Raw genomic sequence first — 22,335 nt, forward strand, 5'->3', positions numbered from 1 at the left:
GTATAAATTGGCTGGTTTTTAATTTGCTTTAGTTCAACATTTTAATTATATGTTAAAACACAAATAGCTACAGGCCCAAATATTCCTCTTTGTGGACCGCTGGTTTTCTCCTTGTTAGATGATGGAAACTGCCTGGAGTGTTGAGACAATTGAAAAGATGCAAGACTTCATGTACAAAAGTCACTGAAGAAATACTGGAGCGTACCCTCAGGCTGATTATTTCGTTCCCTCCCTTTCTCCCTTGCAGAACACGTGTGTATTGGACCGTGGTCTGAGCATCTGTTGAAGCATTGCTTACATTCTGGTATAGGTTTTTGCTTTTGTGTTAAGATGCATAGGTTGGACAGGAGTTGTATTACACTGTGCAGTTGGGGGTGAAATTGAGGTCATGATTCAGCCTTCTGCCAGCTCTGTGACACTGCCCATTTGGGGTTATGATTCATCCTTCCATCAATTTTGTCTTCCAATAGCTCCGAGGATGTCTATGTAATCGCTTAGGGCATGGGTACAGTGTTTATTAAAATGTTCATGCACAAAAGCCTGTGCAGAGCCACAGGCAGACCGACCGATCAATTCTCTCTGGGCTTCCATGGCACAAATTGCACGAATTACATCTGTATGATGTGCGGATCTTTAGCTCTCCTGTCTATATCTAATACTCCTTTCTCTTAAAATCTTCAACTGGATTTGATCTCTTCTCAGTCATGAGGTAGGTAAATAGAGATTGGATTTACCTAAACTACAAGCACAGCAAAAATCAGTACTGGCTGACCACATTATTTTAGTTTGTAGCACAGATGGGATGCAAACTGCATTTTATACACAGGCATCATTTACCCAGATGCCAAGTTCCATATACTCAGTACCTGACTTCATTAAAGCACTTGGACGTGGTAAGACATTAATCAGGGGCTTCATATAAATACAGGTATGTCATGGCCTTGTTGGAGTTCCCATCCATCCTGAATTTGTCGAGGTAGTTACTGTTGTGTAAAGATTTGGTCTTGTACTTGAGCTGAAGCTGGTTGTTGAGACAAGCTCCCACTGCATGCCTTTCCATGCCACCAAACCAGCTGTGTTAGGCATCACATAGTTGCTTGGAGAAGGACTGAGTGAACAGAAAGAGCAAATGACTTTGGGACTGAAGTATGTTGATCCAGAATTTGTTATGGTACTAATTTGACTTTAAATCGCAATCCTGTTTTAATGCCTGAGTGGGTATAATTTTTACCCTAGAAAAAAATAGAGGTTGCAAAAACTATGACAAGGATTTTAGGTTGCAGGCCTGAGGTCTAATTTGTTCCTGACTGACAGATGAGAAAATCAGTGAATGATTTTGTAGCTCAGGGTTGCTGTATCCCTTGTTTTCAGCAACTCCAGAATCCTTTGCAGCCAGAACTTTTTTTGGTTCTTCTGTGTGCAGAGGTTCAGATACGTAAACCCCTGTTTAACGCTTATCCTTGACGTTTGTTGTCAAACTTCATGGACTGAATCAAAGAGATGCAGTCTTCTGATTCTGCCCAACTGGGAGCAGTTTCTGCTTTCAAAAAAATTCTCATGGGGATGGAGGGGTCTCATTGATCCCACACACCATTACATTCCCCGTACCCTTACACTGTATTTTTGCTACTGTGAGAGAGTCACTGTTGCCAGATGAGGATTACTAACAAGGTTAGAGCTAATAAACTGCACTGGGTTCTTGTAGTCACAGCTGGGCTGCTCCCATACCCGACCTTCAGAGAGCTATTGCAATGTCTCTAGTTTAGACATGTCTTTGGACGCATGTTAGTTGCTTACATGGAATGGGAGCTCTGTATTCTCCTCCCTTTATGCTTGCAACATCTTCAGCTTTTTCCTCCTTTCCAACTTCTCTGATTACATTCAGACGAGGACAGAATTATGTCACATTATCCTGCGTGCTCTCTCAGTATTGGCTGCCAGATAAATAGCGTGTGCTTCCTGTTCATTTCTTGTCTTAGACACTGCTTTTGCCTGTTTTAAGGGACTTTAAAGTTTGGCAAAGCTACTATTATAATGACAGTTATGTTCTTTCACCAAGTTCTCCCTCTTAGCTTGACTGCTTTTCTGTTCCAGGGGAGAGCAATAGCAAATATTCCTTTTTTGCTTTCACTGCTCAGCTTGATGCTAATCTGCCAGCATTTTTTTCTCTGATCCCTTATTGTCTGCCCAGCCTCAGTCTTGCTTTCTTTATTCTGACAGCTGCTCCAGACTCATCTTCTTTTATGACCTTCTCTCATACTTGTTTGTGTGTCGTATTTGTTGCTGCCTTTGATGCTTGGGATGACCTTGCTGAGATCTCTGCTTGAAGGAACTTGCCTTTCTAGTGGCCCAGAAGGCATTGAAGAGGCAAACCAAGGAGAGGAGTCATCTGGAACCAATGATTATGCAAATGTCCTATGTCCAAATAGTTTTGCTTCTAGGTCTTATCCCTTTTCCACCGTGTGGGACAACATGCAACTTCTTATGTCTTCAGCCTACACCTTGCCCACTCTATGCATCTGCACTGTCAAAAGTGACTAGGTACCAAAATGGACTGGGGCTTGTAGTTGAATGTTTCATTTGGTTTAAGCAGCTGGTGCATTTCTTTTTTTCCATTATGTGACAAACTTGTTTTTAAGGACAAACAGACTTGAGCTGCTTTTCTTTCCCTTTGTAAGACGCAAATATTTTATTCCCCAAAATTTGAGGTATTAAATTTTAAAATACTACATTTTTAGACCCAATTGCGGTGATTTTGTCGTGGAATTATAGGGGGTTCCAAAATTATATTTTGCACGCTGAGGTTAGAATAAGCATCTCTTCATTGTGGTATTTTAAAGAAGTGATAGGCAGACTTCTACATGCAATTCAGCAGTTTGTAATGATATTGTATTGAATTTAGAGTATTTGGCCAGGAAATAGGTTTATGAATAAACTGGTGGAGTAACTGTATAGCCAGCTGCTTTGGAGTAGTGCTCAGTCATTTAATTTCACATTAATTTTTAATAGTAAATCAAACTTGTTTATTGTATTAAAATTCCACTTGGTGTGGATTCTCAGGCCTCTGCGATCTTTCAGTGACAGAAGGGATTTTGAGACATTAAACTGTTTACTTTCTGAACTTTCATTTGCATTGCACTCTACTCCTTTTAATAATTAAATGATCATTTATTATAATTATAATATCTGAGGTTGGGATTGGAAGCAGTTCTTTTTCATCTGTTTCTCATTGTCAGCACAGTTGAAGTTTCTCAAAAGAAGAGAAATAAGATCTGAATACCCTAAACTATCCAAATTAGTGCACTTTTTCTTGGTGACAAATAGCCCCCTGGAAGGTATTGGTTAATTCAGTCTCAAATCTTTAAGAGGTAATTTTGACAGAGTTCTGTAAATGTAGAAAGTTAAACAGAGTAACCAGAGAAAGGTTCCTAATGAAATCTTGGCTTTGGTGGTGAAAACGTCTGACTCGTTTTAATAAAACCTTGATTACGCTGCATTCGTGAGGATTTCTGCAAGTCTGCCCTGATGACATATAAACTTTAAATTAGGCATAGTCAATAAAAGGCCACCTAATGTGGTTTCTTATTTTGAGAGGTTTCCCCATAATTACCCCAGCTAGTTAGTCTGTTTTCTAACCATTTTGGAAGCTTCATGTACTGAAAGAAATCGTGCTGCGAAAGATGGCGCTTGTATAGCGTATAATGATGTGAAGTGACCTGGCAGAGACCTCCCCACCCCACTTGCTTATTTAGTGACCTTCCACAAGTGACGAGACTGCAGTCCTTCTCCAAGCAGCTGGTTTCTAAATTTAGTCTGACAAATGGTATCATAAAGGTGGCAGGTGAGGTTAGGAGATCTGATCAGAACATACCAATTTAACAGCCACCAAAAGGTACAGAAGAGTATAAGGAAAAACAATCAAGTGCTGTCTCTTTATCATTGTATCAGCTTTCTTTGCACGGTCCCTTGTGAAAGCCTTTACTGATGGCTTTCAGCTATGTATCATTATAATACCTACAATAAGCATTACATAATAGGAAAAATATGCCACATTGAGCAATGAAACTGGTGTTAGCCAGTCCTGTGGCCCATATCAAAATGCTCTTGCTAGCATTCCCTGTAACAACACTTCCTCAGATGTAACGGACTACGGCATATCATCAACTTAAAGTTCATACATCTGCCTTAATGTTTTTTGCATATCCCTGTTACAAGTAATGGCTGTGACTACTCGAAGCAAAAAGAGTCTATTTTTTCCCTCTTTAAATGGTAGTTCAGGCATTCTTCAAACATATCCTCAGTCATTGCTGTGTTTGCATGGCTAGGTAGGCAAATCCTGTGTTTGTGTGTCTCGGGCAGTAAGGAAAGGGGAGAAAACCGATTAAAAGAAAAACACAGTAATGATAAAACCACAAGAATTAACTAGAACAACTGGGTAGACTTTAGTACCTAATTGATTTTTGTTGTTGGGTCTCATTATAACAGTTCAGTAGATTGCAAGCTGTCTCCTATTAATGGTGCTGTTTTCTAAGAAGGAATTTGCAGAATAAGTGCATCTGACGTGCTTCCACTAGGATGGCAAATGCTTATTTCAGAAGGACTTCAGATGTTAAGAGCTTTGAAACAGGTCTTCTCCCTTACTGTAGAGAGATATATCAGTATATAGTTGGGCTGGAAATACAAAGACGGCATTGGAAATCAGACCTGCTGCCTTGATGTGTCAGACCTTCAATCCAGCATAAATCATGGACTCAGGAGCTTACCTAAATAGGGTGCTTGTGCTCAACTTCTGTCATAAAATTATTCTTAAATAATCGAATTCCCCTAAAGTTAGAACATTGTATTCTTTAAGGTGCTAAATGAAAAAAAAAAGTCCCTTAGCAGGTAACTTTATTTGGAAGGTTCTTTCCTGTGTTTGCTTCCCAAAGTTAAAGCATAGAGGTTACTTTCTGCAGGAGATTGAAATACTGCAAACTTTCTACAGTTTACAGATTTCCACTTGTTGTTTTGAAGAATATCGTTCCAGATACAGGTAGGTGGGATATACGTAGGGTTAGAGACCTTTAGTTGTATTTCTTCAGCTTAAAAAGTACATTAGAAAACCCTAATATATTCCTAAGATGTTGAGTTATTAAAGGCACATGCCTTTAAATATGAATGTCAATTTTGGCCAAATGTTACACAGAGTACTAACATAATGGATGATTAATTTTTCACAGTAACGGCATGGTGAATTCTGGCACACAGGCATCATAAAGGGGAAAATGACTGGTGATAGTGGAATGGACAGACGGACTCTTAAATGCTTGCAGTGAGGGCTGGATAGGAGTAGAATTAAGGCTTATTATTAATATTATTGGTAGTGCTGTTCAGCTTATACAAACCCTCATAATCAGATTGGGAAACTGGGCTGGCCAAATGCCTCCGACCATAGTCAAGGGCAAGACTGGGTTGGCCTCTGTGTTTGGCACCATGAAGAACTTCAACTTCCACTACTGGTTGCCACCCAGTAGGCATTGAGCGGCAGGGACACGTGCCCTACCAGACCTTGACGTGAGAGACGGCTCTCTCAGCAGCAAGAAGACCATTGAACATCCAGCAGTAGAGTGCAGGCCAGGCAATCTAGACTGGACAAAAATTACCAGATGTGACATAGGTGGATGGGCTGCCTTTATCTAACCCGGAAAAGAAACATATATACATACATGTGTTTGTAGAATAAAAACGACAAGTTTAACGCTAACTGACCGTTTTTACTCATGATTGTTTTATTTAAGTTTTAGATAATTATCTGAGAGAGTAAATTGGCTCCATAAAATCAGTTATGAGGGATGGTGAAAGGCATTATACTGTAACCACAATCAGGGTCCATCTGGCATTCAGGACACGAAGAAAAGTTGAAAGCTGTACCTGTAGCTGTGCATGGTGTTTGCCTACAGTGTGGGAATTATTTGCTTCAGCTGGCTGAGAAGCTCAGCATCTGCTGAGTGCACTTGGGTCATCGCTTTCTTCTAAGCATGAGCAGGCACCCATCGTTCTGTCCAGGACTTGCTCTGCTCCTGCCAGGCAAAGCGGTGGGAAGGACAGCCCATGGGGCATGCATGCATGCACACCAGTGACTGCTGTAAACATTTGTGTCTGCTTCAGCCTGTGCATTGGTAAGCAGGACATAACAGACCCAGCTACAATCTTGTTTACCCAGTCAACATGTTTTAAGATATAAATATTTTTATTCTTTTTTTTGGATATTTGTCAACCCTCTCTTAGGTTCAGTGGGAAATTTATACTGCAATGTTTGGCAGCAGTCATATGTTATGAGGATGGTGCCGTGAGAAACAGGATGCCCAGGTCCTAGCTTGTTTAAACAATCTGTCTAGGTTTTTACTGCCATGCTCAACACCGTGGTATGCAAGTGCTTACCAAGCCCTCTGAGCTGCGGAGGCAAGGACTGGGTAGGCGCTCAGCCTTATTTTTTTAAGGATGGAATTTAGAGGCCTTTTGCTCTGTACCTCAGGAGAGTGTTCCCTGCTACAGCAGTTTTCCCTCTTGCCTGGGGTCTAAGGTGGAATTCCTCAACTGCCTGTAAAGTTGCTGGCAAAGTGACCTTGTTGAAAATTGCATCAGGTATTGTACTGGGGGATGATGCAGTATTAATGTGTTGACCTAAAACTTCAAATCCTAAGGTGGAATAGGGTGGTGGCTCTATAAGAAGCAAATTAACCAACTGGTTTTGTTGCGTGCCTTTGTCTGGGGCATGCTGATGGGCCTGATGAGATCTTCTGGGTGCTGTTTTGCTAAGCACAGTTCAAATTTGAACAGGCCTTGTCCCAGAGGGCTCGTGGACAGTGTCAGTGCAGGGAAAAGTGTGGGGAATGCAAAAGTAAAATCAGCTGTGCTACACATCTGAAATCGGATTAGTGTTATGATTTTTTGTTATTATTGGGGAAATGACATGCAAGAAGGAAGGGCTGTTTTCGTGAAGAAGAGGAAGACTAGAGAGAGCAAAGGCAGAGCAGAAAAGGGCAGAGCATATGGTTAATGGAGCTAAGATTAAGATACTGAAAGAGGGTGCAGAGCTTAGAGGAGGCAGAGAAATATAATGCCGAAGTAAGGAATAAAGGTAAACCTAACACTTGTACTACATTTGCACATATTGGAGAGTGCATCCTGAATGCTATACATCTGCACTCCTACAGTAGCTTTCTCTGAAATGGTGTGTTGGGAAGGAGGGATGCTAAACTGTCCAAAGGACAAACAGAACCTGCTGAAAGTAGTTGTGCCAATTGGATGAAAGCTTGAGCTTTGGCATCTCTCTAGTCTTTGCATGGGTCTGGAAGCAGCTTTCCTTTTCCTTCCCAATCTCAAATACTTCACAATCAGAATTCCTAATACAGCGATCACCCCGTTATAAGAAAACTGCAGACCACCCCTGTTGTTCCTGTGTTGGCTGGAAGAGGGATGGGACCTTTCCGTAGACATCTGTCTCACTGAGGCTAGGAGCCAGCTACTGTCTTATGGTGTGCCCCAGGTCTACCCCCTTCCTTCCTGGTTTTGGAGTCCAGGCCTTCACACCTTTCTGACTCTTCTGGGTTAACTTGATCTCCCCAGAGGATGAGTCCAAAACTCTCCCTAGGTGCCTCCAAACAAGCCCTAGTCCAGGCCTGCATCCCTTCTCACCATATCCCACCCTGAGACATGTCCTGAGAAGGGGCTCTAGACCTTTTTGTTTCTGCTGGAGGAAGGATGCACTTCAGTGAGCAAAGAGTAAAAACCTGCAGGACAAAGAAGCAGCACTTGATGTGGACTTGTGATTCAAAACCAGTTACTGTTTTTCTGAATGTTTCCGGCTCTGTTGCCTCCTATATAGGATGCTCAGTGATCCTCCATTGTACGTGGGCAGCTCTGAAGGTGTGCCTGTAAGTAATTTGCAAGGAATATAGAAGGTCAGTGGTAATAATCTGCTGGCCAGCAGTATTTATGATGGTGGGTGAAGCTCAGGAAGAAATTTAAGGCTATCTCTATCCTTTTTGTCCTGGTCCCCCTTCCCATTTTGGCACATAGGATTCAGAAAACAAAGCAAATTCGAGTGTTTTGGCTTCTGTTTTTTATGCAAGTTGTGCTGTTTCTGTTAATATACTGGAGAGAGCATCTGTGCAGCCTATGTCCCAGTCTCCCACAGCTATATGTCATTTGGCTAATACCACCAAAACAGGCCATTTCAGCCTCCCAACGGCTGTCCTTGCCAATCTGTTGCACAAAATGGTGTCTTTCACCCTTCAGTGGAGATGGAGACGCGTGCTGCAGTACTACAGTAAATAGACCATAGTTTGTTTTCTTAACCTTTGTCTAGCTGTATTTCAAAACTTTCAATTTATCTAGTAACTTCATCAGGAGGCTGGGATGTTTCTAGGCAGCACAACCATAGATACCACATAGCAGAGTTGGTTGGGAAAGCGTGACTAATGGGAATGGGAAGATCCACCACGACTGTGGTTTTAACTCCCAGATTTCCAATGTGAAACTTGCAAACTTATCCCAGAAGCTGCCGTCACCTTCCAGGCTTGTCCTTCCCCTTGGTGTGCTGGGACCTTTCTGCTTCAGGGCTCGGCACCCACCCTGCTGTGTCCTGTCCCAGCTCTACTCCTGGTTTTCCTCCCTCAGTCTTGTGCCTACTTCAGCTCAGTTGCTTCTGCCCCACAGTGACAGACACAGCAGAGAGCTGCGGTGCAGGTCTGTAACTCAGGATAGCTGCTAAATCTTTGCAAAGGAGCAAAGCATGCGCACTTAAAATATAAAAGTGGGTGTTCCACTGGGTGCTATAACAGCATGCATTTTTGCTTTTGCCTTTATTAGCCCCCCCAGTGGATTTACTAATGTTTTCTTTCTGGTTTGTTTTTTGTTTCTTTTTCTACCCTGTCTATTCAAGGCTCCTACTTTCTGTGAATATTTAAAATAGGAACATTCAGCCTGCAAAGCTGAACATGTGCAGAAATTAGCAGTGGGAGAGTTGGGTTTTTGAGTTGGATGTGTGCGTTGGGTTTACGGTATCCAGGCTTCTGGTCTTCTAGACATTTGGGAGGGGATTCTTTCTTCCTCCATGCATATTCTGTCCGGCACGTTCACAGTCTGATATTGATTAGGGCTTTCAGATGCAATAGGAGTATAGCTAATAAGAAAATAACGAGTTGGTGTGAATCTGTGTGCAGTGCCATCCCCTAATGAATTGTCTGACTGCCAAATACGCGAAGAGGTTAACAACTCAAAGCTATTTTCCTGGAGGGGTAGCGGTGGAGCCTGGTGGTTTTGCAACTGAAGAGAGAGGGGTTTAGAGCCAGCTGTGCCAGCATACGAAGTTTATCTTTCTATTGTGCCTATTATCATGAATTAGTTATGCTAAGGTGATACTCAGCAAGAGGCAGCTATCGGGGAGACCAGAAGGGTCTCAAGATGGTTAGTGACAGGGTAAGGAGGAAGAAAAGTGATTGTTCCAGTTTGTGCTGCCTGTTCCACTTAGCCTTTCAGTGCAAATAATATCCCATAGTCATAGTTAACTGTCAGTAATTTACCATATTTGGATTCCCAAAACAAAATGCAATGTTTAGTTCAGCTTTGAATGGCAAGCAGTTCCTTATGGAGCTTAATTGGTTTGTTTACATGTAGCTAGTTACTTACCATGTGGTAAGAACAATAGGCTGACTGGCTTGTTTAACTCGTGATCAGAATGAGATAAAATACAGAAAACAGTGAGGCTGTATTCCTTAGACCACATATCAGATGCAGCCTCTTTGGCTGGTTGCAGTGTAGAAAACCTGCTGCACAGCATATCCTTTGTCGCAGGTGTGTGACTTTGCCTGTGTCCTCACTGTCTGACCTTCAGCTAAGAGCAAGTGATGTTTCTTGGGCCTTTCTATTTCGTGTGGACTAAGCACCTTCTGAGATTTGTCTGACTCGGTGACCAGACCTGGCAGAGTCCGTGCAGTGAACATGAGACCATCATGTGAGGCTTTGGCCTTGCTTTCCCCCACAGCTTAACCTGGATTGCACCTATTTTGCAACAGAGGCAGCTGCTTTTCTTCTCTTCAATAAGAGGGCAGGGCAGGTACTTGGGGCAGCATGAGCCTTGATTTCTCAACCAGCCACGCCTGTCATGTGGGATGGGAAGCAAAAAGGAGGTTGCTCCAATTAAGCCAGATCTCTGTCAGCTAGTCATGCCTGCTACTGACAGGAGACCTTTTAACAAGGGTGCTCCAACCATAGCAGAACACTGTTCGAGTCACGGAGTCCTCCAACCACAGGCACTACCCTGTGATCCAGCATGACAGGAGTGCATGACCCAACACATGCTTTCCTGCCCAGAACTTGAAATGTTCATTGGCAGGGCTGCTAGACTAACAGAGACAAAAGAAATTTTTTGTTCCAGACTGGAGCTCGCACCCTGATTGGAGTCCCTTGTGTCTTGGGGGAGCATGGGGCTGACGCCAGGTCTCCCTGTGTAGCAGAGTTTTTCTGAGCAGAGAGGACATTCCAGAGATTTTTATCTGTTTGCTTCTTCATGTCATTGGTGGCTTTTCCCCTCAAAACATCTGAACAAAAAGTCAGAAAGTTTGCTGAGAAAGACTAACAGTTTGTTCCTCAGGTAGTTTCTGTTGGTGGAAGGGAATTCTGTGTTGCACCTACTTGTACCTAAGAACTAAGGCAGGTGTTCTCCATTAATTTGCCTGAAATTAAGCTGCAGCCTTGTTAATAGCAGACACGGGTATACCAGCTGGCTAAGCCTTCCTGATAACCCTGCAAACTGGAGAGCAAGTTGCTAACATCTCTTTCTTTGTGAATCTCTGAACCTCTGGGAATGAGAGGCCATTGAAACTATGCACAGAAAGTGTAAATGCAGAAGAGCACCTGTAAGACTGAAATCTTCTTTATCTTACTTTTCCATGATTGAATTGTCATCCGACTGGCACAGTTGTGTGCTCAAATCTTAGGTGCAGTTACAGTTGTCACCTTCGCTTGAAGAGATGTGAATGGAGGCTGATACCCTTTAGGGCAGTATATCTCCACAGCTGTTACTGTTCCCTCTGTAGGCTCTCTCTCGCTTGCAGAGATAATTATTGCAAGGCAGAAATATATCCTCTTTGTGTATGCTTGTGCCACAGAGAAACCACATCATGCAAATAACTCAACAAGACCACGATGAGAGTGGTATTCTAGAGAATACTAAAAGTTATCATTACCTTTCCAAGCCTTCAGATCATGAAAATAAACTTTGAAAGTCTTCTGAAGATTTAAGCAGTAAGAGCCCCTTCCCTTCCACCACCATGCAAATATAACGTGAGCTGCTTCTAGAGCTGGAGGCCTTCTCAGTAAAGACTATTACTTGTTTTGAGCATTTACAAGTAGATTATAAATTGAAAGATTAGCATGCCTGCTCTTGCCTTGTTAGTCTTCTGCTTGTGTAACACAGAGCCCAATAGTCCTCACAAAAAAGAAAACCTTTAGAAATGTGTCTTTGTGGAGGAAGAAGCCCCACAAGGATCAGTTATATTCCTCACAAGCATTCAGCTTCTGAGTCAGGGGTTCCCAGAGGCTGACCTGGAAGGCTGCTAAGTATGACCCTTAGAGGGATTTTCAAATTGTGGCTGTTCCGCACTGTCATGCAGATTGATTTTTTGTTATGCGGCCCCTAGCCTGATGTCCCACCCATTAAGTTGCCCTCCATGGACAAAACTCTGGGAACCCCCAAGTTCATCATCCAAGAAAATCTTTATTTTGGAAGACAGACTGAAAAAGATAATCTGTTTTGTCAAGTATTACCACACCTCTGCAAACATACAGTCTCCTCGTCTGGATGATGTCATGCATGTATTTGTCAATGTTCTTGCTTTGAGACAGCAATTGCAGCAAAACAGTAATATATGCAATATATAAAAAGTTTTTGAGCAAGATCCAGTACAAGCATCTCATGGTGAAATCATTCTTAATGTTATTTAACAGCTACCTGGTGTCTGGTCCAGACAAACTAGTCACAACTATGTCTTCCTTTAGACACTTAAGCGAATAGAACATACGAGCTTGTATGTTGTGTGAATGCAGGGCAAGGACAACATGGATCATAATTTGTCTCTCACTAAGAATTGTCAAGCACATTCCTCCTCCATTTTTTTGGCAGTGGATTGTTGATACAGTCATAGCTGCTAAACAGATATGAGCTCTTCAGCACTCCTTACCAAAGTAACCTTGTCTGGAAACTCTCACCTTGCTCATTGGGAGGAGAGGGATGGAAAATTGGAAATCTCTGGCTTCAGGAAAAGCATTTGGTACTACAGAAGTTAAGTGAAGATCAACTAACCTGCTGGAGCATCACAGGCTGGAAACCTGAATGTTCTGGCAGATGCCATCATTTTGGGAACGGAGCAGGTGGCAGTCCTGCAAAGTCATCATGGTCTTTCTCACGTAGTAGGAAGTGGCATTGCTGCCCTGGATACAAACATCCTAAGAGAGAAGTGAATGAGGTAAACACTGACTTGACAGAAGTAAATGCTTGAACACAGTTGATACTGTGAGTCTTGGAGTGCAACGTAGCAATACAAGTCCTTTGGAAAGAGTATCAGTGTTTCCAGTGAAAGAGGTAATACCTACCTATGATTAAGTCTTAAAAAGCAAACAAACAAACAAACCCAGCATTCTTACATAGTCATTGTTTTTCAGCTTTCAAAACTCTTCTTCTGGAGAGTTTTTTGCTAATGGGTGGTCTAAAACCCAGGCTGATAAAATACCTGATCTGCCTTCCATCACCTTGGAAGCAGGGAATGCCTACTGTGAAAACGATCTGACCGTGGAGGATCCAGGATGGAAGTTTACATGTAAAACAGACTTTCTCCCCTTTTTTTATTGCTCAGAGCAATAATACGAGAGTCCGCAGTAAGGTCCGCATTTCCAGCCATGTGCATAGTATAACAAGTACACTGAGGTGGCTTATGGCAGACAGCGCTTTATGGTAAAGGCTCCATTGGAACTAGGATTCCCCGTGTCTCTACTGCTGAAGCTAGGGGAAAAAACCTACCTTCACACTCCATAATGCAGAGCATGCACCCATGCAGTTTTAGCTCCTTATTTACTCCAGCCAGTTTATTGTGGGCCATGGTAACTAACTATGTTATATGTCTGTTCTTGCTTGCATCCCTGGGAGATTATGAGATTGTGCAGTGGATATATTGACAGCAGGGTGTTTGTGGGTTTTTTTCAAATTCCTTTGCCTTTGTTCTGTTCTCCATGCAGCCCACTTAAATCATCTCTTTCTGTACTGTTGAGTCTTACAGCTTCTTCAAGAGATTTTTCTTTTTTGCTGGGCACATCCATAAAAACCACAGAGTTCGACCTTGTAGTCCTGGGGCAGTTTTGTTCCCTCAAAACATCAGTCTGCATGCACCCATATAAATCATCTTACTTTTGTCCCTAATCTCCCGGCAACCAAGAGACTGGCCTTTCATCTGTCTTGAACTCTTGAGAATTATTCAGCAGTTGCACAAAGCTTTTTTTAATTCCTTCTGCAGTGAAGATAGCACCAAGTTAGGAGTGTATCAAGGGCCAGGCTTTTCACTTTGGCCAGGGGCTGTGATGTGGTGGCCTGAAGATGGAGAGAGATGTTCCTCACTGCATTTGGTAGGGAGGCCTGAGAGTCCCTTGCTCCTTGAGGCTTTTTAGGATTCTCATTGTTGCACGGGGACTTTCTTCCTCAGCATTCCTGACCCTCTACTGTGTCGCCAGGTAGATGTTATGGGATATGCAGAGCCGGCAAGTACAGTAGCCCTAAGAGATAGCGGAAAGAAATGGAGCTAACACATTATGTCTGATTTTCTTGCTCCTTTGTTAGAGGCCATTGTGGATTTAACAGTTTGTGATAACTAAAAAGTTACCCTTCTAATCCTGTTTTTTCACTGAATGTTTCAAGGGAGATGCCAGGATTACCACCTCTGGTTCGGTTTGGGGATTGTAATCTCAGCACTTGAGATTACAGTAAGGTAGGATCCTCAACTTTAGTTCACAGCTTGATGTCCTCTTATCCTGGAAACTAAGCTACGTCAAATGAAAAGTTTGCATCTATTTTCTTTCCAAGATGCGTGGTTTGGTGTTAAATGCTTGCCATTGGGGCAGACAATGTGCTAGGTTTAAGTTCACTTAGCAAAACTTTTTTTATTGGAGTGGCTCATGCAACTTGTTAACATGCACGAAATTATTAAGCTTTCACTTCCTCCACTCCCATTTCCTGTTTGGATGTTGAAAGGAAGCCCTGATTGCTAATTTGTGATTAGCCAGCAACCCAGAGTGAACTTAATCCTGTGGGTTTGTGTGGCGCTTGCCTATGCAGATACCGCCTCTCTCAAGAGCAGGCTGCTGAGTCTCACATTTCATGGTGGAAGCTGTAAACAATCTGCTCTTCTTTCCGTGAATTCATGGCTTGCCTTCTGAGAACAGAGGTGACACCTGGCCTGCCAGCACACGGGAGACCGATGCTGTGAGAGAGAAGGGAAGCGTGAGGGGTTTTTCCAGTCTCGCTTGCCCAGGAGATGGCACTGTGCAATAGTGAGATTTTTACCTACAGCGTTTGTGGTGTGATGGGATGGTGATTGTTTGAGACATGACAGATGAGTGAGGTTCTTGAGTCAGTAAGAGCGGAGTGACTTGTACTTCTTTTAGGACATCTCAGCACTCTCTTCTGTATAAAACGCATCATACTGTATATATGCTGTAGGCAGGTTGGGTTTAAATCTGCTGTGCACCCCTGTGTTAGGGAGATGACCTTCGTACATACTCCAGTGCAGTCAGGATCAGAACTGGGTTTGTGGGTGGAATTAATCTGGCTGTGAATTAAGTGGTGATGCCTTTGGAGCACCCTTAGTTCCAAGGCTTTTGTGCTAGTCCTTTGTGTCCCCCTTGACGATTCCCAGATCTACTGACAAAGGAGCCAAACCAAAGAGGTATATACACATGTAGTATGTGCTAGAAAATTAGAAGGTTTTGTGGAGCCTCTGTAGGATCCCTCTTTCTGTCCTGCATGCAGTGTGCTGTGCTCCTGTTAGAGTTCCGATTGGTTTAGTGCTTGTATATAAAACACACAGAACTTTTTTAAAGAATCTGTAACCCCACCTGCAAATGCTGGACCTGACTTGTGCTGCCAAATGCAGGCCAACTCAGCTGAGATAAATCTAGAAATTCTGGTCTTCCTTTTTTAAATGTTGGTAAGTTGAGACCATTTCCATTTCTCCCTCTAATAACAGCCTGAGATTGGGAGCACATACAGATCTGTGGGGAATTCTGATCTTGGAGTGGATATACTACTTTACAAAATCTTAGGCAAGCTGATTAACCCTCTTATTTTAATTCTCAAAAAGGTGAAGACAGAGGTGTTACAAGTACATTCATAATATGCCTTAAAGCTAGAAATATTATGTGAATGCAAAATACTTTTGTTATTATTAATCGAATCTTAAGTGGCCTATACATTTATAACAAAGGCTTCTTAGCAAACACATGCCCTTTGAAATAGCCTGACCCTTTCTGCTTTTTCAGAGACATTAATAGTTTCCTGGCTCAATGTTTTAGGAAATGTCATCATAGTCTGGAGGAACCAGTAAAAACATAAGTCACCTATTTTGTCTGATCATTTTATGCCAGGATATTTGAGGCTGGAAGCTGTGGAGGGGACTGCTCCATTTGTGTGGGTGGAAGATGTAAAAGTTTTAATACCATTTTATTATAACTTTGCATATTAAGACTCTAGAGCTGTGTGAGAAATAGTATTTTTTGAGTTCACGGGCAGGGGCTCTAGATAGTTTTAGCAACTAGTTAACTAGTTTTCCCCTTCCTAAGCCATTTATTGCTTCAGTGCCTGATGAAAGGGGTGTCGTCTTTGGAGAAGAGTATTTTGTTGGTTTCAGGCTTACGTTGTCCTCTAATAGAGGCAGGAGTGCTCTGAAGAAAAGGCAGTGCCTTAAAACAAATGTTGGTAAACGATTATAGAAATACGATTGGTGGGACAGTAGCTTATTTGGTATGGTCAATGCAGACCGTTTCCCACTAGTAGAAAATGCAATTACTTAAAATAAGGAACTACTGTATGAAATCTCAGTACAAAGCATCGTTACATGACATTTTGAAAAGCAAACCATGAGTGTCTGTAACAGGGATCCAGTGACACTCTGTTCTCCATTATGAACGCCAACATTTACAATGGACCAAACCCTACCACGCTTGCACGGTTTTGATTCTCTCCTTTCTGAGGCAAAGCCTCCAGCAAGCACGTTGGTGAGTCCTGACCATGATCTCTTGGGTCTGTGGAGACCAGACATGCATGGCAGTTTTTCCCCTACTGTGCAGTCGTCTGCTGCAAGCTTCAGACAGCCCCGCAGAGGTGAGATCTGTGTTGTTGCTAACTTACACTTGGTTGCATGGAGCTGGAAAAGACTGCCAGGCACCATTTATCCTCCTCTTCTTCCCAGAGCATCCTCCAGAGAGAACCAAAGTTTTTGCCTGTTTTTGGGAGGTCATGCGCTGTATTTTCTCTTCTGTATTCCATCAGCGTTGGAGACCAGTCTAATATTTGTCAGCAGTCTAGAGAAACTGGAGGATAACACTTACTTCATCCTGCACAGCTCTTTTTGGAAATGAACTGTGGCACCACAAGAGGCAACCACAGCCACTGCAAGCTGTACCATAATGTATTATGCAGACTCTTCCCCTCCTCACCTGCCCCCCAAACTAGAAAAATTAAACATGGTGTCTTTTCAGCTTCTGCTGTAGCCTCAAATGGAGCTGATGTGCAGCTATCATTCACTAAGAATTCAAACTGTGTTCAGGCTGCAGTTCAGGTACTGCAAGCCCCCATTAAAAAAAAATCCTTGAGGATTTCAGAAAGATGCAAAAAGAGCGCATGGGTGCTGAGTTACCTTAATCAGAGTCCAGTCAGAAGGGGAAGTTACTACTGATCTACTGCTTTTACGTTTATGAGTCCAAGAATTATAAAGGAGGGCAACACCCCACAAATGAACCTGGATGTTAATTCTTGCCAGACATCTGTCCCTTGTGTTTTTTGGAGGCTTTTCTCTCCATCTCTCGATTTATTGTGCCAAATGCTGGTTCTTATTCTTTCTCCCACCCAAGCTGAGTGCATATGCATCAGCCTTGTGGCGGAGATGCTGCACGCTGCTGCTTTCCTGTCACGGTCACCACTTGGAGATGTTGCATTTAGATTAGCAACAGTGGCTTTCCCTTTGTATTTGTCAGGATCTCTTATCCTTTTCTTCTTTGTGCATACATTCTGTCAGGTCAGGCCTCGATTTGTCACTGTGTACTGTGCCATGAGATACCCCTTTCAAATCCCCTCTTAAACTGGAGCTGGATCTGTGTGCGGAGGAGTCCCCTGGGTGTCAGGATCCCTGAGCACTGGGTGACACCAGGGTTGTTGCTCAGTCCCAGAGCACAGTGTGCAGTCTACAAAGCCTTTAAGTGTCTTGAGAACAGCCAGTTTGAGGCACACTTCTTTCCCAAAGTAACATCGTCAGAGTCCCGAAGGAACACGTGCATTGAGAAGGATGCGTAGGTGAATTGTTATTGTTGTTGCCCGTCCCCACAAGAAATTCAGAAAAAAGTGCCCGTGTCAGGTGCTCCTACCAGCTGCTCTGGGGCTTCTAAGTAGGCAAGGCTCCCCTTCCCACTGCTGTCTGCCGTGCTCTTCATTTCATCTCAGTCAAGGGGGTGTAGGCCTCAGGGAAGGAGAAGTTTGGCTTTTTCTCTAATCCCTACTTCTTGGATTGTCGGGGTTTAGGGAAGGAAGAGCTCTTCTCAGTTACGTAGTTAGTTCGGTCATTTGCAAATGGGAGCTTTCTGATTTTTATTGATGTGTGGTTAAGCTGTCGTGAGCTGTGTGTGTACCTGTCTGTACTTTTAAAATAAATACCGCACTCTCATCCAGCAGAAGAAATGTGACCTCAGCAAGAACCAGATTTAAAAACAAAACTATCTTTTTAATCCTCAGCTTGCCCCCTGCTCCCCTCGGGGTTTTGATGATGGCTAGAATTTCTTCATTGACTGTAGAGTTGTTTGTTTTAAAAAACAGTGAAATTTTCCTGAACTAGAAACTATCCAATCCCTCCCAAAGAGATTTAGTGAAATTGAAACTGTAGAGAAGATGAAGGCAAGCTATTCCTTACACTGTATTCATATTCTTGTGTCCTAACATACAACTTGGCCATAGCAGTCGTGTGAAAAGGCATCTGACCTGTTCTGTTAGGCGGAATACCCTGCGGTCTCAGTGTTTACAGCAGATACAAGGAAAAGGCCTTGTCTTCAGACGTGTCCGTGCAGGGCCTAGAACACTTTTGGCTGTATGTAAGAAATAATAATAAGGCCAAAACCTCTCTGCCAGCTAGTGAAATGAAAATGCTGTACTTCACAGCTATGTCATTGGAGAATTATATTTCATTAGAGCTGATATTAAAAACCCTGATGTCAGTTGTGAAATGTGGCTGACTTCAAATTTGCAAAACACATAGGAAATTTTTTCGTAATGTGTTGTCACTTTAGAAGTCTGGCAGTCCTTTAGGTTCGCTCATAAAACTTTAAGCTCTGAGAAGGGGAAAACCCCAAGGCTATTTCCCCCAAACTTTTAAAAGCTTTGCTTCTACTAGCAAGTGCCCTTTTTATAAAGTATGTGCAAGTAACGTTCTGGATGCTTCAAACAGCAGCAGTTGTTGGGGCTTTCAGGCTGGAGAACCGGATCAAGCAGTCATGAGAAATAAGGTATGCTAGACATTTAAATGACAGCGTTTTAAAAGTCGGCGAGCAGGGTAGAGAATAGCAGTCCAAACTATTACTGGTTATTAAATGCAAAAAACCCTGTTGTTTTGCCATTTTTCCCTTCCCATTTGGTGGCTTACAGGCTTACGTTGCTAGGAAGGAATATGAGCACAGCAGTTGTATTGAGGTGGTTCCAACAGGTCACTGAGAGCTGCAGAACAGTTTCCATGTTTATCTTGTTTTCACAAAATCATGAAATACTTGTAAATCAGACTATTGTCTGTCTTAGTCATGGTAAAGGCATGAGGGGTATATGCATGTGTCAGCTTTTCAAAGTTTTACACTTGTATGACTTTTTTTAAAAAGAAAAAAAAATCTAATTAGCTCTTATTTTTGCTTGCTAGACAATATTTATATGTCCAATGCAGTATGTGAGTAAGCTTACTTCTGTTACAGTTAGATTTATTGTAGGACATGGTAAATAATACATAATTCTAGGCAGGTTTTTCTGGTTTGGTTTTTTGCTCAGATGTGGAGAACTTGTGAACATACATACCTTGTCATTTGCTAATAGAAAAACATATTATGTTTAAACAAGCAAATCCAACCTGTTTTGTGGCCTGAAGATGTACTAACGACTACATGTGTGTCCTTTTCTGCTTGGGTATCTCCAGCTCTGCAGTAATCTCACTGTGCTCCCCATTGAAAACTCCATTAGGCAATAGTCAGTGTGTGCTACGTCCAGTCAGAAAGAGTGTTGGTGCTGTACCACCAAGTAAGACTTACAACGGCAGACTTCACCTGTTCGGGTTTTTTTCCACACACAGTCTGATTATAATCACCTTTCTTTGCATTGATATCTCACCAGATTTTTGGGAGCTTACTATCTTCAGGACTTCTCTCTCTTTTGAAATTGGCCAGCAGTGGAAAGGGACAATGTCTGATAGACAATGGTAAAACATATCATGCAAGGCTTTCTTTAGGAAGCAGTCTCGAATCAACCCTGTAAAACCATTCTTACAGGTCTATCCAATTGTGGATAGCATTTCTTACAAATTCACTGAGGTTAATGGCATTAGAGTGGTGAATCTTACTAATGTGAAGGCTGTTCAGTGGACAGACAGGGCTGAAATGCCAGTGAATCCCTTACTGGGCAGATTTCAGCTGTTTCATTTTGAATTTGTCAGCTGATTTGTGTGAGCAGGTCATCATCTCTTTCGTGAGGGAAAGGAGCAGGGTGCTTGTGTAAGGGTTAGATCAGCCTGTAGGATCAGGGACTGGTTAAGGGAGTTTGTGTTTATCAGCAGGTCCCAAAGTGGGTGGAAACATGACGGTTTGGATTAGGAGACGTCCCTTAAGTGTGCATCTGTTCAGCTTGTTAACTTCATGCACTCAGGGAGTGTAAAATCAGGGACAAACCCACTTTTTACTTTCTTTTTCTTCCTTTTTTTTTTTTTTTTTTTTTTTTTGTAAATAGTGAAGGCGTTGAAACACTGTCTGGAAACAGAAAACATTCCCAGCTTTTTTATGGATACACGGTCAGCCGGGTCTTGCTTGTTCCCTTATAAGCAATGTTCTTAATTGGACGAAGTTGCTACTATTTCAGGTCAATGTGTGTGTTTTCTCTTACAGTTGCCATGGCACTGGTAAGACAGATATGTTCTGTAGTTGTGTTTGTCCTCTTATAACATGTGAATTTTTATTTTCAGCACTGTATTTGTGGCATAATAGTGCTTGCAGTGTTTTTCCATACCTCACCGCAGTTGCCCCTGTTGGAGTTATTGCACTCGATTATTTCTTGTTTGTCACATAGCAGTCTGTTTTACATGCCCACCTTTGTGTCCATTAGAGTTAGTAGCTCCTAGGGCCTTTGTATTTTGGGTATTTTATAGCTTGGTGGATACTTAAGGTTAGAGACATTATGTCATGGTTGCAATCTTACATAAACATAAACCATAGAGCCTAATCTAGCAGGTTTTTATACAGCTCAATAAACTTGGCTGAGCTACAGCTTATCTTCTAAGGAGGTGCCCAATATTGATTTAAAGGCTTCAGGTGATAGAGAATCTAACAAAGATTAACTATACAAGTTATAGCTAATAAGTTGTTACTGAGGTCTGTCACTGTTAAAAAATGTACCTTTACTTAAAACAAAGTGCAGCAAAACAACAGCAGCAGCAACCATAGCCAAAATCAACCGTATCTGTTTTTTTTTCTCTCCCTATAGTGAGATTTTCATCATGCTGATTGAAATCAGATATCTCAGTACTTCAGTTTTTACTTTTTACTATGACAGAAATAACTTTAGGGAAGTCTGAAAGGTTTCCCAAGTAAATGTCACAATTTGGACCGTGTTGGAATATCTAGAAATGAGTCAAGTGTAGAGCAGCCCAAGACACACTGACGCCAGTGTTGAGCCCCAGCTTTCCCCTGCTTACAGGTTCCCATTACTTTAATGACACCTATAGTTGGTTCATTGACATTAGTCTGCTTACCACAGAAAAAATTGTAGTGAGGTGTCTGGAAGTGTCTTAAGGCTGTCTTACTGTTAGCTCTACATGCAAGATTCAGGTGGAATATAGTATTGAAGGAAGCAAGAATTTTATAGCAATTTTTTTTAAAGTAGGATTTTTATGTTGCTGTTTTATGCTTAGCCAGACCAAGTAAAGCAAATCTGTTTTGCCTTTGCATCGCTTTGTTTTGCTTTTTTGTTGTTGGGGTTTTTTATTTTTGTTTTTTAAAGTAGCATCCCTTAATGTTGCTGGTGGCTCTCATTAAAGACACTGGGAACACTGGAAGTATGAATCAGCTTTGGAGGAAATGGTGAAAAGGGAAGAAGCCCACAGTTACCAAAACAGACCTGGCTGATGCTCAGTCAGCACAGGGTTGTAGACCAGTTCATCAAGTTTATTAGCATTGAATGCAAGAAAAATGCAGAAGCATTATCTGTTGCCGCAGAATGCTGGTTTTGAGAACAACAAAAACTCAGTTGCCCCTGTCAGTTACAGGAGTAACAGACCCAGAGGTTGGATTAGGGTTGGCACTAACTGACTGTCCTTTTCATGGAGTATCTAAAATCTAATCAGGGGAGAGGGGAACGCAAAAGACCCACCCTTCTGTTTAGTTTAAATTTGCTCCTTGTTGGACAGTGTTTAGGAACCTCTGAATTAAAGACAGTTAAAAATGGAACTGCTGCTTTCAGCTGTTTCCTTAACCTTGCTAACCTGAAGTCATCCATCTGTAGTTGTGTGGGCAGAGAAGTCTGCAATAACCCCTTTATGCTTTTCAGACCAAAGCTATTTAAAGAAGAGGGAGCTAGTGTTTTCTGTCACACCTATTCACATTGGTATGCCCTCATGGGTTCTTTTGTTTTAAGGTATCATGAGATGAACAGAAGAGACTGTTTTTTCCCTAGATATGTGTACAACAGGTAAGTTTCTAAACTTGAGATGATGGTTTTTTTATTTTATCAATCAAGTTAGTAGAAACTTGTCTGAAAGAATCGACCCAAACTCAGTCACAGTGGAGGCAGGTAGGTTAGCA

At 42.2% G+C, this 22,335-nt stretch overlaps 2 protein-coding genes across 7 annotated transcripts in view; one reads left to right on the forward strand and one right to left on the reverse strand.

Moving 5' to 3' along the window:
• The window catches only part of FILIP1L (filamin A interacting protein 1 like), a 213,062-nt gene that overhangs the window by 149,969 nt on the left and 40,758 nt on the right, over positions 1–22,335 (reverse strand). For 4 of the 5 annotated variants that reach the window (XM_069785689.1, XM_069785686.1, XM_069785690.1 and 1 more), the window contains one exon: positions 12,347–12,489. In XM_069785689.1, coding sequence (XP_069641790.1) covers positions 12,347–12,398 — 52 coding nt within the window. In that variant the 5' untranslated portion in view covers positions 12,399–12,489. Of the gene's footprint in view, positions 1–12,346; positions 12,490–13,060; positions 13,362–22,335 lie in introns of those variants that run through there. The other variant, XM_069785687.1, reaches the window with a different exon arrangement.
• The window catches only part of CMSS1 (cms1 ribosomal small subunit homolog), a 244,484-nt gene that overhangs the window by 149,313 nt on the left and 72,836 nt on the right, over positions 1–22,335 (forward strand). The gene's annotated exons all lie outside the window — the stretch shown is intronic.

This window comes from Haliaeetus albicilla, chromosome 6 (assembly GCF_947461875.1).
Source record: "Haliaeetus albicilla chromosome 6, bHalAlb1.1, whole genome shotgun sequence".
NCBI lineage: Eukaryota > Metazoa > Chordata > Aves > Accipitriformes > Accipitridae > Haliaeetus > Haliaeetus albicilla.